The sequence below is a fragment of the Cnephaeus nilssonii genome (assembly GCF_951640355.1).
Source record: "Cnephaeus nilssonii genome assembly, chromosome: 6".
Classification (NCBI taxonomy): domain Eukaryota; kingdom Metazoa; phylum Chordata; class Mammalia; order Chiroptera; family Vespertilionidae; genus Cnephaeus; species Cnephaeus nilssonii.
The window spans coordinates 7639711-7656988 of record NC_137077.1 but is presented as its reverse complement, the minus strand read 5'-3'; the positions used below and the strand labels follow the sequence as shown (position 1 = coordinate 7656988).

Sequence of the window (17278 nt, the reverse complement as noted above, 5' to 3'; positions counted from 1 at the left end):
CTGTTGTTCAATCCCCCCTTAACTACGGTACTTTGTTATGGCAGCCCCAGCAACATAATGAACATGCCTAGGATTTTTAATAGGATGCATAGCACATAACAGCACTGTGCTCTGACATTACATTTGTCAATCTCTCAACCATGAGAGATGAAGAAAACTAAGGTTTGGCTAGTGAGGGGGAAGTCTGGGATTAGAACCAGGACTGGTGACTCCAAGGCCCCATTCATAGTCTGCCTCCATCCCCCTCAGTGGGGCCCCACTTGGCCCCCTGCATCTGAGCCTCGCTCCTTGGACAGATCATATACCTGTGTGTCTTTGCACATGCTGTTCCCTCTGCCTGGAATTCTCTGCCCACTGCTTGCCTCTTAGTTTAACTTCTATTCAGTGATGCAAAACAAAGCCCCTTTTTTTTCTATTAATTTCTCTCATTCACATTTATTTACTTACTAGAGGCCTGGTGCACGAATTCCTGCACCAGTGGGGTCCCTCAGCCTGGCCTGTGGGATCGGCCGAAACCGGCTCTCTGACATCCCCTGAAGGGTCCCAGATTGTGAGGGAGTGCAGGCCAGCCAAGGGACCCCACCGGTGCATGATCGGGCCAGGGAGGGACGCAGGAGGTTTGCCAGCCAGGGAGGGCTCCAGAGCATGTCCGGCCCATCTCCTTCAGTCCCAACTGGGTGGACCCCAGCAGCAAGCTAACCTACCAGTCAGAGTGTCTGCCCCCTGGTGGTCAGTGCACTTCATAGCAAGCGGTTGAGCTGCATTAGCATATAATTAGCATATTATGCTTTGATTGGTTGAACAGCCGACCAGACGACCAGACACTTAGCATATTAGGCTTTTATTATATAGGATTTTTTATTAAATTCATTGGACTAACATTATACTGAATTATATTATTATATACCATTATATAAATTTCAGGCATACAGCTTTATAATACATCTGTACACTCAACTGTGTGCTCCTCACCTGAAGTCTAGTCTCCTTCCATCACCTGTATTTGACCCCTTTTCCCTCTTTGTCCCCACCCCCACGCCCAAGACAAAAACCCTTCTGGAAGGTCGCCTTCTCGCCATGGTTCGCCTGACAGCCCTTACAGAGGTGCTCCTCTCGCGGACTTGATTCCTTTCTGTGCTTACCTTCCTGGTGGTAAGTGTTATTTGTTTCTACTGTGACATTTCTACGTTAGATTGCATCGATGTGTTTGCTGTGAGTGCCTTGAGCATGAATTCCTAATTCCTGGCACCGGACGGCGCAGAGAGGTGCTCACACACCAGCCGGCTGAGGTCAGGAGGTGAGGTCGCATGTTGGGACTGGAGGGAACATTCCAGCCTTAGCAGTAGATCCTGAGCAAAGGGAATCTCCTGCCTCCTGCCAGGACTCGGTGGGAGCGGCAGGTAAAAGAGGGAGGTCCAAAGTCCCCACTCTTGGCATGAGAAAGATTATTGACCGCCCTTGGGGTAGCAATGTGGCAAAGGGGAGGGATGAGGGAATGGGTCAGGCCACCCCAGGCCCTTTCCCAGGCTGTATCTTGGGCTCATACCACTTCTCTGGGCCTCAGTTTCCTCACGTGTGAAATGAGAACAACCATCGCCACCTCCGGAGGGTATTGGGAGGGTTAGATGTGGGTGGACCGTTGGGCAGTGTGGGGCACCAAGGGATGGATGCTGGACTGCAGACCAGGGAGAGACAGCTACTTGCCTGTGGTCACCCAGTAAGCTGGCCTAGGGTGGAAAACCGGCTCACCCCCAATTAATAATTAGCATCTGTGTAAAACAGGGGTGACCCAGCTCACAAGAGGCGCTCCCATCAGCAGCTGTGTGTGGCAGGCTGGCTTGGAGGGAGGCATGGAGAACAGTGGGCCGACCAGACTCAGGGTGAATTCCAGTGGGCATTCTCCGAGGGTGAGGTCACCACCTCTAACTCCCCGGGGCTGCCTGAGTCACAGGCACCGCTGAGCCAGCTCTGGAGCAGGAGGGGGTGGTGCCGGGCCAGGACACGGAGCCACATGTAAGGCCCTCAGCCTGGCACAAGGACGGGCTCCTCCCTGGTGGGTACTGTGGTCCTTATCTCGGGAAGCCTGGTGTTTCCTGTTTAAGTCGTAGCTTAGAGTACGGGGAAGCGTGGGGCGGGAAAAGCAGGGTGATGGACATGACTTGAGCCCCTACTAGGTACCACAAGGCTCCTACCCGCTTTGCCATTTCATCTGCACCATGACCTCATTTGGTAATGATTGGTATTAACCTGTTTGTAGATGGTGCGATTAAAGTTCAAACTGGTGAAAATCTTGGCCCCAATGGGAAAGCCGTGTAGCTCATGGGTAAGAACACAACAGCTATGGGGTCAAACACAACTGAGTTCTGATCTGAGCTCCAACACCTGTTAATGCCAACCGACTTCAGCTCCCTGGGCCTCAGTTTCCTCGTCTGTAAGATGGTGATACTAATAGTCGCTGTGTATTGTGAAATTTCAGTGAGATGACACATAACACACGTTTGGCCAGTGCTAGCCATCATCGTCCCCATTTCACTGACGTGACAACTGAGCTTCAGGATGGCGAGGCTACTTGCCCAAGGTCACGCCGCTGGTGGGTGGCAAAGTCAGGACTTGAACCCAGGTCAGAATCTCCCTGCGCACAACTATGGAGCGCCCAGTGGCGACCCCCAGCTTCCAAAGGCTGTCAGGAGGTGGCTGGCGAGGTGAGGCTGCTGGGAACAGCCAGGGGCCAGATTTCCGATCGGGCCCTGGAAGCCAGCGCCGGGGCCTGGGTCAGGGGCAGGTCTCCAGGCAGAAGCGAGGGACTGCAGCGCTGCCTGGAAGCGTGCTTGCCCCACAGCGTCCTTGTCGGCCAGGGACACGGCCCCAGCATTGTTCTCTGGACCCTCCCAGCCCAGGGCCCGCACATTCGGGATTTCCGGAGGCCTGGCCAGAACCACCTTCACTTTCCGGAGAAACTTTCCCCCGGTGGCCGAGGTGGGGACTGCTGGGAAGGGCACTGGCGGCAGGTCTGCCAATTTCCCCTTGACCGAACATGTCGTCCAGGCCCCAGAGACGGCCCTCCTCTTCTGAAGCCCAGGGAAGAGAAGGCTGGGACTCATTTTCATTTTCGGGCTGGCTGAACTCGGACTGGCTCCAAGTCCCTTGCACACACACACCGTGACCTGGGCACGCGCCCCTTTCTGTGCCCTGAGGAGGGGGACTGGAAGGTACCTGAGCTCCCCTCAGCTCTGCCATTGGCTCAGGAGTGGCCCGCGGCCCCTTGCTCTGATGTCTTGAGCATCGGCTTCTTGAGGGCCTGGTCACGCTCCCGTGTTCCACGTGTTTAGATGGAACTCACGGTGGTCACCACCAGTCACTCGTCCAAATGCTTCTAAGAACAGCTAACGCTCTCGGATGATGAGCATTCCTAGATGAAGCGGGTCTCAGCCATCCACTGCCATCCCACTGCGCTCGGGCTGCTCCTCTGTGAAGTGGGGAGAATGCCTGGCAGGGGTGTGGTGGGGGTGACAGCAGAGAACACCAGTGAGGGAGCCAGCACAGCAAACTCAAGCTCCCGTCCCCACCTCCTGCCCCCAGGCCATCTGGATAGACTGGGCATCAGGAGACTAAATACCCAGAAGCCACACCCAGGACGGCCAGTGGCTGGGGGAGCCTGGGGCTGTGACCCCTTTTCCTGGGCTCAGCAGGTGTCTGTGCTTCAGAGCCTAGGAGGTGGTGCCCGTGCCCCCCAGCAGGACCACCGGGCCCTGCAGCTGCACTGCGAACCCCTCTGCCGCAGGCCCAGGAGCCCAGTGGCGCCCACAGGCCAGCAGTGGGGCAACGCTGCAGAGCCAGCAGCACCTGGTGAGCTCAGCGCCATGGAATTAGTCAAAGGGGATCCCCCTGAGGGTTCTGTGCTCACGGCCAGTGACTCAGGCCAGGAGCAGCCTCACGGGCAGCGGCTGCCAACCTGGGAGGCCCTGGCCACCAGCTCACCTCGCCCCAGCACACCTTTTAAGGAGAGGGAGCTGAGGCCCCTGCCAGACCTCTGCCAGGCCTCCTCCACACCCACCCAGGGCAGAGGCCAGACCCCCACCTGGGCTCAAATCTGGCATGGTCACTGTTTATTTTTAGGCACTGTCCCTTTTTAGATGTGACCTTGGGCAAGTGAATTTCTCTGAACCAGTTTCTTCACCTGTAATATAGAAATGCTTGCCTCACAAGAGAGGAATTAAGTGAGGTAATGTGTGTGGAAATCGCTTGGCAAAGGGCACCTTTTAAGGAGTGGCAGTGGGTATAGTGGAAAGGGCCCGGGCTTGGGAGTCAAGGTGCCTCGGCTCTGGATTCTGGCCCTGCCCCTTCCTCTCTGGGTGTCTTTGAAAGCTTGGCACCAGTGCCTCTTCCACAAAATGAGCTGTCACTACCTGCCTCATCAGCCGGTTGTGGGATTAAGATCTCACAAACACTACACTGTATAAGCTGATAGGGGAGGGGCAGCCTGCCTGGCCTTGAGCCCCAGGCCCAGGTACCTGTGGGCCTCATGGTCTTAGGCCCTCACACTCTGGGTGGCTCTCACGTGTAAAAGGGAACAAGGGTAATGCTCACCTCGTGGGACTGCTGGGGGCGAGGTGCTTAGACCAGTGCCTGGCACCCAGGAAGTGCTCTCACTCATGACACATGGCTTTCTCCACCACCGCCAGTTGCTGGTCTATTTCCCCTCCACGGCATTTGCGATCTCAGGCCTGCCATCGTTCTGAGGCCACAGGCCCCACACCCCACTTTTGAGGCCACCTCCCTCTCCTGATCATCACAGCAGCCTTCCCAAGGCAGTCCCTGGGCGGACCCCTCAAAAACCTGAGTAACTCAGGGAGCTCCGATGGGACAGGCAAGCCACTGAGAAGGGTGCACACAGCTGTGGACACAGCACCCAGGACCTAGGGGAGGGTGCCAGGATACCCTGCTGTCCAGCACCCATGGCTCCTGGGAATCTGGCACCCATCTGGGCAACCCAGCCATGGGGCAGCTCAAACCCAGGAAGGAGATCGAGGCAGCCCCTCGGCTGGCAGTCTGGTCTGCCTGGCCCTCCTCTGTGGGCCTCAGGGAGCTGGGAACAAACGGAGCCCAGCCCCAAGGCCGAGGGGTTCCTGCAGGACGGACAGACGGTGGGCTCCCTCAGGGGCCAGGCGCCACTTGGGAGTAGCCATGTGCTAGTCAGTAGAGAAGGAGGCCCCAGAGGATCAAGGGGACCAGTTGTAACAGCCCAGGCTTCAGAGGCAACCATGTGTCTGGGTAGAAACCTTGGATCCGTGGCCTGTGAGCCTCAGTGTCCTCATCTGTATAATGGGGACAAAGACCACCCTCTTGTCTTGTGTGTGAAGGTGCCCCTAGAACAGTGGCCATCACTGACCAGTGTTAGTAGGGAGAGGGCTGATCAAGGGCAAGTGGGTGGTGGAAAGTCAGAGACGGGGAGAGCAGCCAGGCCTGGGAAGGGGTCTCAAGAGCTCCCAGAGCCACAGATGGAAGTCGGCGACAGTGCAAACCTCCACTTTATTGTTCTCGTTTGTTCATAGCAGAGCCTCCTGCTCAGAGAGCCAAAGGGCTGGCTAATGGTGACGGAGGGTGGAGTCTGAGTCTGCAGGACTCAGAGCCCAATGTGTTCATTGCCCTTGTGCCTGGCAGGAAAGAAGGGAGGTGGCCCGGGGGTGGGGGGTGGGGTGGCTACAGAGTAATTTAGTGTGGGGCCCAGGGTCTGTTCTTCACAGCAGGAGGTAGAAGGATCACATAAAGTTCTTTATTACAGACCTACAAAAAATGAGAGAATTATATATTACTCTCACTTGTTTGGGTTTCTTTTTACAAAACAACAGCAGGAAAGAAAAATGCAGGAGGCAGATGAGCCAGGCACTGGGGTTAGGATCAGAAGGGCCCGGGGAGATGAGGACAAGCTGTTACTGGGGACAGGAACGCGGCGGGCTGGCCCAGGCTCTCTCCAAGCACCTTGGGATAGCTGCGGCAGCCCTAGAGGAAGCAGACACCGAGAGTGTGGGGGACCGCTGTCCCCAGATCAGCAGCAGCACCATTCCTCTGGCGGCCACCCCGGCAGTCAGCCGGGCTGGAAGCACTGGAGGATCCGTGCTTGGAGGCCTGGTCTCCAAACATGGGCCCTCAGGGGCCAGACAGAAGGGAGGAGGCGGGAAGGGCCTGCACAGGACTGAGTTCTATCAGGGTCCTCCCAGGACCCCAGGGCCCCAGCGGGCAAGAGCATCAGGGTTCTTTCCTGCTTGTCAGGCAATCAGCTTCTTCATGAAAGCCTCCAGCTGATCCTCATCCTTGATGCCCACAAACTTGTCCACCACGTCCCCGTTCTTGATGGCCAGCACGGTGGGCACAGCTGACACCTAGACGGAGGGGACAAGGGAGGCCAAGTCAGAGGTGACGTGAACTCTTCAGTGGCCACCCCCAGGCCTCTGTGGGGAAGGCTGGTGGCTCGTGCAGGGCAGTGACTGCCCAAAGCCCTGGGCGGGCCCCTTCCCTGGGTGCAGGGTACTGCGGGGCTGGAGGTCCCCCCCGGAGAAACTTTTCCATTGTGGGCTCCCAGAAGTACCCTTCCTCCCCCAACCGCATGACTGACTCACTGGCCCAGTGGTTTGGCTGGAATGACAGGAGATTAAAATAACCCATGCAGCTGCAGGCCCGGCTGGGGCGGGGCAGAGCTGAGGGGCTAAGAGAACTCTCCCGGGAGGCAGCCTGGGAGAGGGGAGACCAGGAGATGGAGTCTGAATCTGGCTTTGCGACTCACTCACACCGTGGCCAGGTCACGCTCCTTCGGAGCTCAGGGTCCTCCTCCATCAAACAGGGGTGGTAGGATCTAGTTGTCGGTGTGGGTTAGGGACTAAAGGTTCACATACAGAGCTCAGTGGTGAGGAGCTTGGGCTCTGAAGCCGGCTGAGCCCATCATGGGCCACTCTGGGCAAGCCACTTTGTCACTCTTATGTATCAGGGTTATCATCGGCAAACCGGAGACATTAACAGGACTCATATTAGAGGCTGTGGGGGCTGAATGAAGTAATGCATACAGATTCTCAGCACAGCGCCCTGCACCTGGCAGGGCTGCCAGCAGTGTTAGAACCTGGCACGGTGCCTGGCACACAGTGGGCACTCAGCATATGGTGGCTGCCAAGGGCAGGCCAGGAAAGCCTAACCCAGGGCCCCATGAGAACCACTCTAGCTCAACGCCATGATGGTTAAAAGGGCCCAGAAAGTGCCCAACTGGCAATGGACAGTGTGGGAAGAGGGCTCAGCAATATATGTCTGGCGTTTATTTATTACGGGGGCTGGAGGCAGCATTCTTGGCCTATGAAGCGTCCTCTCAAGCTCCCTCAGGGGACCTGCATGGATGACATGGTATGTAAATAAGGCCCGTGGCGCTCTGTAACACGATTTGCTGACAATAACACTGAGCATTTTCTATTCCCTGGGCTCTCTTCTCTGCCTGCCACTGGTGGCCATTTGGGAAAAAAAAAAAAACACAACAAGATAAGCACTGACTTATCTTACACAAAGTTAACTACAGCAGTGATTTAGACAAACATGCCAGGTCTTCACTTATCCCGGGTGCTGTCCTGCCCATGAGTCACCCTTAGGAGCCAGTCTTAGGATTTACAATGTTCAGTACCCATGTCAGTTACAAAGAACCGCAGGCCACTCACAGACTTCATGGGCAGGCCTTGCACCCTCTCCCAATGGCCTTTGGGGACAAACGCAGCAGGTAAGATGACACAGTCCCTGTTAGTGTCTTCAGGGCCCTTTAAGGACCAGCCTGGGGCTGATGTGGGTGGCATGTGTGGGCAGACCACACACGTCACTGGTTCCTGTCCTTGTCACTCTTGACTCTGGCCTGGGTGATGGCATGAAGTGTAAGAGTCCAGCACGTGGCGCGCCCTGTCTCCAGACTCGGGCAGGGCCCAGAAAGCTTGCTCCAGGAAGCACCAGGAGCCATTCAGGCACATGGTCTGATGGGAAGATCACAGGGCCGGTGCTTTGTTCTTTTGCACCCTCTAGTGGTCTGTGAAGGGAGCGGCCTCAACTCTGGCAACTTTTCAAGCACTAACTTTAACTTGGCCTTGCTGGATCCCACCCTGTCCTCTCTTTTTTTTAAATTATCAGTGTTTCTTTGATAAATTATCAGCTTGTCTGAGCTACCTGGCTGGCCATGGCTTTGTCCTCTGTTTCTTATAGAAACAAAAGCTGTATGTCATTGCATGTGAAGTGACTGAATTGTTTTTACGTGTCCTCTAAGCAGGACTGAAGTGGACCGGTTTTCCTCAAGAACTCCAGATAAGTCCTGTCAATGAAGGCACAGTGTAGCCACACATGTGCTTGCACATACAGATTGTGCAGCCGCTGGGTGTACAGCATACACGCCATGACTGTATTTTCATGACAACCAAGTTCTGTCATTACTGATCAAGGGTGTTCTTTGAAGTTTAAGCTTACACACATACACACACACAGAGCCGCGGGCATGCCAGAGCCTGGATTTTCCGAACACTGCAGGGGTACCGGGGCTGTGACTGGGCTCCCCAAACCTCCAAGGAGGAGGATATAGCTTTGCTGATCCTGAGTTTGGCTCACAAATCAGGAGGGGCGGGTGCCTATAAACACGGCCTTAGGGAAGTGCACAGGTCCTGGGCACATCCTCCTGGAGCTTATGGCCCTGCAAGCCGTCTCACCCCAGTTTCCTCCAACTGTTAAGGATCTACCAAGGGACCGGCACAGTGCTAGGTTTTGCAAGGGACTGGCGACCTCCTTCTAGCCAATTGCAGAACTAACGCAAAGGGAGAGATCTGACACCCTGGCTGCCACATAGTAGGCACTTTTTAAGTGCCACTAGCCACTTGTGTGTGCTATCTCATAAATTCTTGCCTCAAGGTCGGGTCATTTTCAAGACGAGAAGACTGAGGCACACAGATTGAGTGACAAGGGGTACAGCCATGAAGCAGTGATCAAATTACCCAATATCTCGGCCCAAGAACGAGGAATTGGAGGTAAATACCGAGTCCCCGCAGGCTAGGAAGCACAAGCAGAGAAGCGTTAAAAGGATGCCAGGCTTCAAACGAGAAACGCCAAGTGCTTTGTAAAAGCTTTTAGATAGAGGAGGATTCTTGGAAAACTACTATTGAAAAAAATCAAATCCAACTCCATGACCTTCTGGAAAAGGCCACACTGTGGAGACAGTAAAAAGGTCAGTGGTTGCCAGGGGTTCACGAGGAGGAGGGAAGACAAGGGGAGCACAGGGGATTTTAGGGTGGGGAAACTGTTCTGTATGATATTGTAATTGTGGACACATGTCATTAAAATTCTTTCCAAACCACCAGGAGGGAACCCTCTCGTTGACAGGTTGACAGGTGAGAAGGGCCTTTGCAAGAGTACCATGGCCCATGGCCAGCCCAGGGCTTTAGAACTTTTCTTCCTAAAATATATTTTTATTCATTTCAGAGAGGAAGGGAGAGAGAGAGGAGAGACAGAAACATCAATGTGAGAGAAAATGAGAGAATCATTGAACGGCTGCCTCCTGCATGTCCCTCACCCCCCTTCCTTCCTCCCCCGTCCCCCCCAAGGAATTGAACTGTGGCCTCCTGGTGGATTGGATAAATTTTTAATAGGTTGATTGCAACCACTGAGCCACATCAGCCAGGAATTTTGCTCCTTGATACTTGGTCCCAGACTCCCAGTGGCATCACCGGGAAGCTTGTTAGAAATGCAGAATCTTGGGTCCTACCTGGACCTACTGAATCAGTCTGCTTTTCAACATCCCAGGTCACATTCATGTTTGAGAAGCACTGATTTAGAAGATGTTCAAAACAGGGGATATGATAATGACTGAAGCACACAGTACATTCCAGCTATAAACTGTCTATGAAGTTATATGGAACATGAAAAAGAAAGAAAAACTAACAAAAACCCCCAACGAGGGACCCTAAAAGTTGGCAGTGGCTGTTTGGATGGTAAGATTACAGGTGACTTTCCCCCTTAGAGTTACTTGGCTGTTTTTCTAATGCTTTTTGAAGGGCATTCTGTAAGATTGGAATATAAAAGCGTAAAACTCCAAGGATGAGGTCAGAAGCAGAGCCCAGAGGAAAACATAAAGGCTCAAAGATCCACACCTGGATCCACAATTTCCCCGTAGCTGGGAGATCCTGGGATACCCAGCACTCTGCAGGAACCAGGAGCTGGGAGAGCAAGAGTGCTTCATGCCCCCAACCAGGGCAGCACAGAGTCTGGGCGAGGGGGCTGCCAACGAACACCAAAACCCCAAGGCCCTGAGTGACTCTTCCTTCCATCTCCTTTGGAAGACAGTGAAATTCTAGGGTGGGCAGTTGACTGAAGCATAAAAAGAGGGATGTGAGCCTGGCTGGTTGGCTGTGGATGAGCGTCAACCCAAGAACTAAGAGGTTGCTGGTTTAAATCCCAGTCAGGGCACAAGCCCCAATTGGGGCTCGGCAGCCCATCAATGATGTTTCTCTTTCATTGATGTTTCTATCTCTCTATCCCTCTCCCTAAAAATCAACAAACACATAAAAAAACAAGTGGGATGTGAGGGGAAGGGTATTTGTGTGAGGAAAGAGACCCTTGAGGGTGTGCTGGGCATGGGGGCTGTCAGGCGGGCTCGGGAAGAGGTGCCTAATTCCATGCATATCATTGTAAGCAGTTTCTCCAACACGTTATCCAACATTTGGAAAAGCACTTCCGGCTTGGAGGAAGCTATCCCAGGAGGTACTACGGATTTCTCAGCTGACACATCTTCCTCAGGCTCTCTTCCAAAAGAACAGGTGTGAAGGAAGGAAGGAAGGGCTGGGGAGGGTCAGGAAGCATCCCTGTTGGAGCTTCCTAAGCCTGCAGTGACATCTGCCCAGGGCGTGGCAAAACAAGGAGGTTGGGCTCAGGTGGCTGGGCCCAGCAGCCTTGGGGTCTTTCTGCGTGAACCACACATACTATCTGGACAGTGAGAGGAGAGAGATCTTATCTTATGAGTCATGTCTCCCAACCCCCACCCCCACCCCTGCACCACTTTCTAGGCTTAACACAGGACCTTGGTGCCCAGCCCTACATCCCCAGGCCCCTGGAATGCAGGTGGGGTGGCCTGGGGACTCTCACCACCAGTGTGACCACCATTGGCAAGGACTGGGTTACTCTTCTTTTCATCTGCACTGTTACCACGTTCCTGGCACATGGCTGTGTCTGCTGAGTTTCCACTGGCTGAGGCTGAAGCTGTGGTGTCGGGCAGTGCCAGAGGGAGCATAAGACTTTAAGCCTGCCCATCACCCTGGGGATGCCCAGGAGCATCGATCTATGAGCCAGGAGGTTTCAGTTTGATTCCTGGTCAGGGCATATGCCCGGGTTGCAGGCTTGATCCCCAGTGTGGGGTGTGCAGGAAGCAGCTGATCAATGATTCTCTCTCATCATTGATGTTTCTATCTCTCCTTCCCTCTCCCTCACTCTGAAATCAATAAAAATATATGAAAAAAAAAAAAGAGTAAAAGGTTTGCACTTCTTCCCAACCAGAGAGTAAATAGCTTAAATCACCCTACACAGGGATACAGATAACAGAAATCCGATTAAGTGCCATTTGCCAACCACACCCAAGGACAGACAAATTAAAAGAAAAAAATCTCATTTTGGTACATCAGCATAAAGCTGGTGAATATTCTACTGACCTGCCCTAAGACCTCCCCTAAACATGCAGACTTTAAAACCCCTAAAAATGAAGGTCCCAGGGCACTCTCCCTCCAGGGAGCACGCCTGTGCCATTCCCTTCTGCCTCAGGCACATGTCCCCTGACCTCTACGGGACCCATGAGACTGGCAATCAGAAGAGCAATGGTCCCTGTTTCCATGTCCTTCATGTGTTTGTGCTGCGGTCAGTAAACTCTTGCTTACTTTTCTACACTTTGTCTCTTGATGGAAATCTTTCCCTCAAGAAGAGGAGAGCTGAGGGCTCCTCTCTCCCAGGTCACAGATGGCCTACCTTGGTAACACCCCCCGCCCACCTGCAGCAGTCATTAATGGCTCTGCCTGCCCAGCATCTGTTTCCTTTGCCTCTGGGCCAGGGCAGCCTGATTTTCCTTCAGGTGATCCCTCAGTCCCAGCGCAACGGGCTCCACCCTCCACCCGCACTTCCTGCTACAGGACAGGCTGGAGGATGCGCACCTCTGCCTGACCTGGTCTAAGAAGAGTTGATCCTAAACTTCCAAATTCTGAGAAGGAGGCCCCCTCTTTCAGTCACTTGTTATCTGGAGGAGGGAGGGGAAGTGATTCATTCCAGCCAGATCCAGGTTATTTCCAGAGAAACAGAAATCCGGATATTCATGTGAAATCTTCTGAGTTTTAAATACCAACACCTGGTTTGGTATTTTAAGCAAGTTCTGCTGCGGGCACACAGGCCCTGCTATTCTGTGAGCAAACCTGTGAGACCTGACCTCAGGGCCTGTGCATTTGATGTCGGCTCTGCCCAGACAGCTCTTCAATAGCTGCATGGCTCACCCCCTACTCCCTCCAGGTCTTAGATGCGGACTTCTCACTGAGACCTTCCCTAGCCCACCTTTTGAAAAAGGAAACCCTCCCCAGCCCCAGGCTCAGCACTCTCACCCCCTCTCCCTGATTTATTTTTCTCAATAGCATTTATCTTCTAAAATAGGGATCAGAGAACTACTGTCCATAGGCAAACTCAGACCACTTCCTGTTCTTGTAAATAAAGTTTTATTTGCACACAACCATGCCTATTTGTTTATATACTTTCTATGGCCCCTTCAGTGCTACAAAGACAGCTGAGTATTTGCAACAGAGACCAATGTCCCACGAATCCTCAAATATGTACCACCTGGTCCCATAGAGAAAGTTTGCTAACCCTAACTTAAAATACCAGAATGTAGGCTCCATGAAGGCAGGATTTTGTCAGTTTTGTTCACTGCCATTTGGACAGCACCAAGTAACAGCACTGGCATTTAAGGGACTCTAAATCAGACTACTTCATGTCCTTGTGTATGCCCTGCTCTTGGCCTTCCTTCTTCACCATGCATCCTTCATGGCTCTGCTCAGAGTCCCTTTAATATGATGCCTTCCCTCCCCCGTCCCCGCTGCCCCCCCCCCACACACCCAAACAATCAGTCCCTTCTTTTGTGCATGTCTTTTCTCATCCGACATGGAAAAAACCTGTCTGCTTGTTCTGTCCCACTACACTAGGGCTACTTGGGGACAGGAGCTCATCTTATCTGTGCCAGAGCCTGAATGCCTGGCACACTGTAGGGCTCTCGAACAACTGCTGACTGAACCTGTGGATGAGTGAATTCAGGTTCAAAGGAATGCATCAATGTCCCGAAATGCAGAGGACCGCCTGGTCGTGCATTCTACTTTCTAAAGGTGGTAAGAGAGACGCGGGGCTCAGAGGTTCAATGGAGTCACCTTTGCAAAGTGATCTGAATTACTGAGAGCTCTGGGAAAACCAAGACACCTCTCCTTACCGGTCTCCAAGACATCCATCTCCTGCACCAGCTATCCCGTGGCCCCAAGCATCCCCCAAACCAACTGCCCTGTGGCAATCTTCTGCCCATCCGTACCTCATACTCTATGGCGAGGTCTGTGTGGTCGTCAATATCCACCTTGGCCATCACCACCTTCCCATCCTGCTTGGCCACCACCTTCTCTAACCTTGGCCCCAAGATCTTGCAGGGACCACACCACCTGGGAAGGGGAGAAAGGAAGCATCCCGTCACAAAAGCACTCACCAAGTGATCTATGGGCTCCCCCAAACATGCCCTTGACCCACATCTTTCCGAGGGACCTTTTGTCCTTATTACCTCTGTTTACAGTGTTTGAATATTAACCTGTAATGCTGCTATGCCAAATGGCAATGCCAAGAGACTCTGTAACTGGGCCTCATCCTAAGACTCTTATAAAGGTTTTTTCACTTACTTCGACAGAGCTAAAAGAAATGTATTGTCATACAGAAAAACACAGGATTTGAGGTTAAAAGGTTTGGGTTCAAAGAGAGGCTCCTCACCAACCAGCTGATCGTTCTGGGGCCATGTTTCCTCATTTGAAAAAGAGACTACTCTCAGGGCTGCTTTGAGAAATCAGTGAAGGCAACACAGGTAAACATGCTTTGTAAGCTGTAGGATTACACTGAAGACTTCATTGACTCAGAACTAAAAGGAGGAGAAACCAATGGCTGGGTGGTGTCTACAACATGTCAGTCACTGTGCCAGGACCTTCTCAGCTTTCCCTACACAGAACCCTCCACCCTGCAAAGGAAAAGAAAACTGGGAAATGGAGGCCCATGCAAATTAAGAAACGCATGCAAGGTCACAGCTGGTAAGAAGCACAGCGGAGATTGCAACTCAAGGTTGTGTTCCAGTGTCTTCTTTCAGCCCCAGGCTACGCTGTGATCCCCAGGCCGTGTGAGCGGCCACCGCTGCCCTGAGCACCGTGCTTCCAGGTGGTGAGCTTTCAAGAACAGGCTGTCATCCCTAGGTATGTGGCACTAAGGACAGTGCCTGGCACTGAATGAACGAACTCCCACCCTGTTTCCTTGTGGGATAAGAAAATGAAGTGTCAGCCCACTTACCATTCATTGCACATTGATTTTTAGAGAGTGGAAGGGAAAGAGGGAGGGAGAGATCTGTAGCTTCCTGCATGTGCCCCGACGGGTGCCGGGGGGCAAACCTGCAACCCAGGTATGGAACCTTGATTGGGAATCAAACCCGAGACCCTCTGGTGCGAGGGCCAACACTCTAACCACAGAGGCATACCAGCCCGGCTATCATTCATTTTGGAAGCCCTCTCTGGAGTGCTCCCTATACCAGGAGGGCAGAATAGCTCTGCCGTCCATGAATCCTATTTTATTTTCAGCCTTTAAAACCCTTTCCGTTCAGAGATTTCAACACCTAAAAACCCAGTCTGCATGACCTTGTCTCCTATTACAAGTGAAGAAAGGGAAGTACAAGGACATCAAATGGCCTTCCCCGGGTGACATGGTGAGTCAGAGAAAACAGGAAAAAAAGCAAAAGAATCTGTCAGAAATCTGTGCAGAAAGTCTCCCAACTTGTAACTCAGGTTACACTGGCTCCTTCTAGAGCAGTGGTTCTCAACCTTTCTAATGCCGTGACCCTTTAATACAGTTCCTCATGTTGTGGTGACCCCCAAGCATAAAATTATTTTCGTTGCTGCTTCATAACTGTAATTTAGCTACTGTTATGAAGTAGCAACGAAAATAATTTTATGGTTGTGGGTCACCACAACATGAGGAACTGTATTAAAGGATCGTGGCATTAGAAAGGTTGAGAACCACTGCTCTAGAACATCTCATTGAGGCGTTCGTCCAGTTTTTTTGTAGCCAGGCCCCAAAAGTCTAGAAGTGAAGAAGGCCATGCTAAAGGTCAGTAGGCCATAGGCACTAAAACATCCTGAAAACAAACTCATACAGCACTGAAAGGAAACTCCTGCCATTCCCTGCACGCGTGGGCACTAGGTGGTGGTGCTGAAAACTTTTAGCTATCCCTTCCCAGTTTGGGTGGCAAAATGTTAAAAATAAAATAAACTTATGTGCAGGCCCAGGAAATGGTATTCACAAAAGCCAGATGATGCTCTAGTTACATTTTCCCTGCTTTGGTCCAAGCTGAACATGGCTCTGAGCCATCTGGGCAGTGAATACAGAACACCAGTGGTTCCCAGCACTAATCACAGGGAGCTCTCAAGACTGTTTACTGGTCTCTCCCCTTCCAGACTACACGCAATCTCTGAGAGCACGGACTGGGTCTTCCCAGTATTTGTAGCAGAAGCATCAAACGTGGTTCTGAGACGTAGCTGGCACTCAAAATTGTCTGAACAAGTGACACCCCAGTCTTCTCCTGGACCCCAGGACTCACTGTGCGTGAAAATCCACAACCACTGGCGTCTCACTGTTGACAACTCGGTCTTGAAAGTCGGGTCCATCCTGGATGTTAAAGGTTGTGGAACAGACTCTGGTGGTGTATAATGGCCGGGCTTGGCTGGGTGTTACTGTCAGGTCACCAGGACTGTGTTGTGGGCTCTGCAGAGCCCTGGAGATGAGGGGTGCCCACCGACCTTGAGGGGGGTTCCTGGAGATGACGGAGGCCAGGAACCTCCTCAGGAGAAGTCGCTGAGCCATCTGTGAGGGGAAGAGGCAGGAAGAGCTGTGGCAGAGAACCGGAGAAAGGTATTTGGGAGCACTGGGGGACACAAGATTCAGGGCTGGAAGCAAAATGCCAGGAATTAATTATATAAGCTTTCTGGAGTGGAGGTGAGTGAAGAATGAGAATCCAAGGGCAGAAGGAATTGCAAACCAGGACAGGAAAATTGGGTTGACAACCAGAAAGAAATCAGGATATTGGTGTTATTACAACAGAAGAATGGGAGGGGGGAAAAACAATAATGCTAAGGGCCAAGTGCCTTAGATACATTATATGTCCTCCCAGATCAACTTTTGAGAAAGTTTTTACATATAGTATTGCCGGTGTTGCAGCTGAGAAAGCTGAGGCTCAGTTGTGGCACGCCCAAAGTAACCCAACTCTTCTTACATAAGAGTCAACATTGGAAGCCTAGGCCGTCTGCAGAGTCCTTACGCTATCAATTCCTTTTAATAAGTGTTTTAGTGGGAAATTACGGGAAAGGGGAGGTAAAAAAACAAGGTAAGAGGAACCACAATTCATGGAACTAAAAGGTACAGAAACAGGAGTGTGGGGGGTAACTAAAAAAGAAGGGACGCCTGTGTGGAGGGAACTGGGAAAACCCGACCCCACCAGGGACCCCGGCTCTTCCGAAGGCAAGTCCTCCCGCCCAGGGCCTCCGCCCACTCGGGCCCCGGACCCCGCAGGAGCGCGCCCGCAGCGTGCCTCGGCCGTAACACCACCGCCAGCCACCCACATGGGCCTCTTACCTCCCTGCGGCGCGAGATGCACAGCCCGGCCCTCCCGCCTGTCAAGGGCACGTCTGCCGTCACTTCCTTAGAGGCGGGCCTTTGGTCGTCACTTCCGGGGACGGGCAACCTGGGGCCCGTCTCAGCACAACTGGAGGGTGTGGCTCGGATTTCGGCCAATGGGGATGGCGGGAAAAGTGACCGCTAAAGGGGCGGAGCCTCATTTAGGGCCCGGAAAAAAAGAGCTCTGGAGATTGGGGAAGAGACCGGAAAAGGAAGGGCGGGCCCTAGGGGAGGGTCCGGAAAGGCGGTGGCTCTCGGGGGAGGGACCGGAAGAGGCGGGCGGACCCAAGAGGAGGGTCCG

The 17278-nt window shown here is 52.9% G+C and overlaps 1 protein-coding gene across 1 annotated transcript; it reads right to left on the bottom strand.

The window, feature by feature from the left end:
• Nucleotides 1–1138: 1138 nt before the first annotated feature.
• Nucleotides 1139–17003, bottom strand: TXN2 (thioredoxin 2). The gene is made up of 5 exons (XM_079775840.1): nt 16936–17003; nt 15905–16167; nt 13598–13721; nt 4588–6380; nt 1139–3486 (listed from the first exon to the last, which is right to left on the bottom strand). Exons 2-4 carry the CDS (start codon nt 16165–16167, stop codon nt 6267–6269), a joined length of 501 nt encoding a protein of 166 aa, XP_079631966.1. The 5' UTR covers nt 16936–17003; the 3' UTR covers nt 1139–3486; nt 4588–6266.
• Between the last annotated feature and the right edge of the window lie 275 nt (nt 17004–17278).

Excerpts from the sequence above, each read along its gene's own strand:
- TXN2 (XM_079775840.1), bottom strand. The coding sequence starts at position 16,167 with ATGGCTCAGCGACTTCTCCTGAGGAGGTTCCTGGCCTCCGTCATCTCC. Across the intron at positions 13,722-15,904 it reads GTTGTGGATTTTCACGCACA|GTGGTGTGGTCCCTGCAAGA; the intron begins GTGAGTCCTGGG and ends TCCCCTTCCCAG. Across the intron at positions 6,381-13,597 it reads ACCTCGCCATAGAGTATGAG|GTGTCAGCTGTGCCCACCGT; the intron begins GTACGGATGGGC and ends CCCTCCGTCTAG.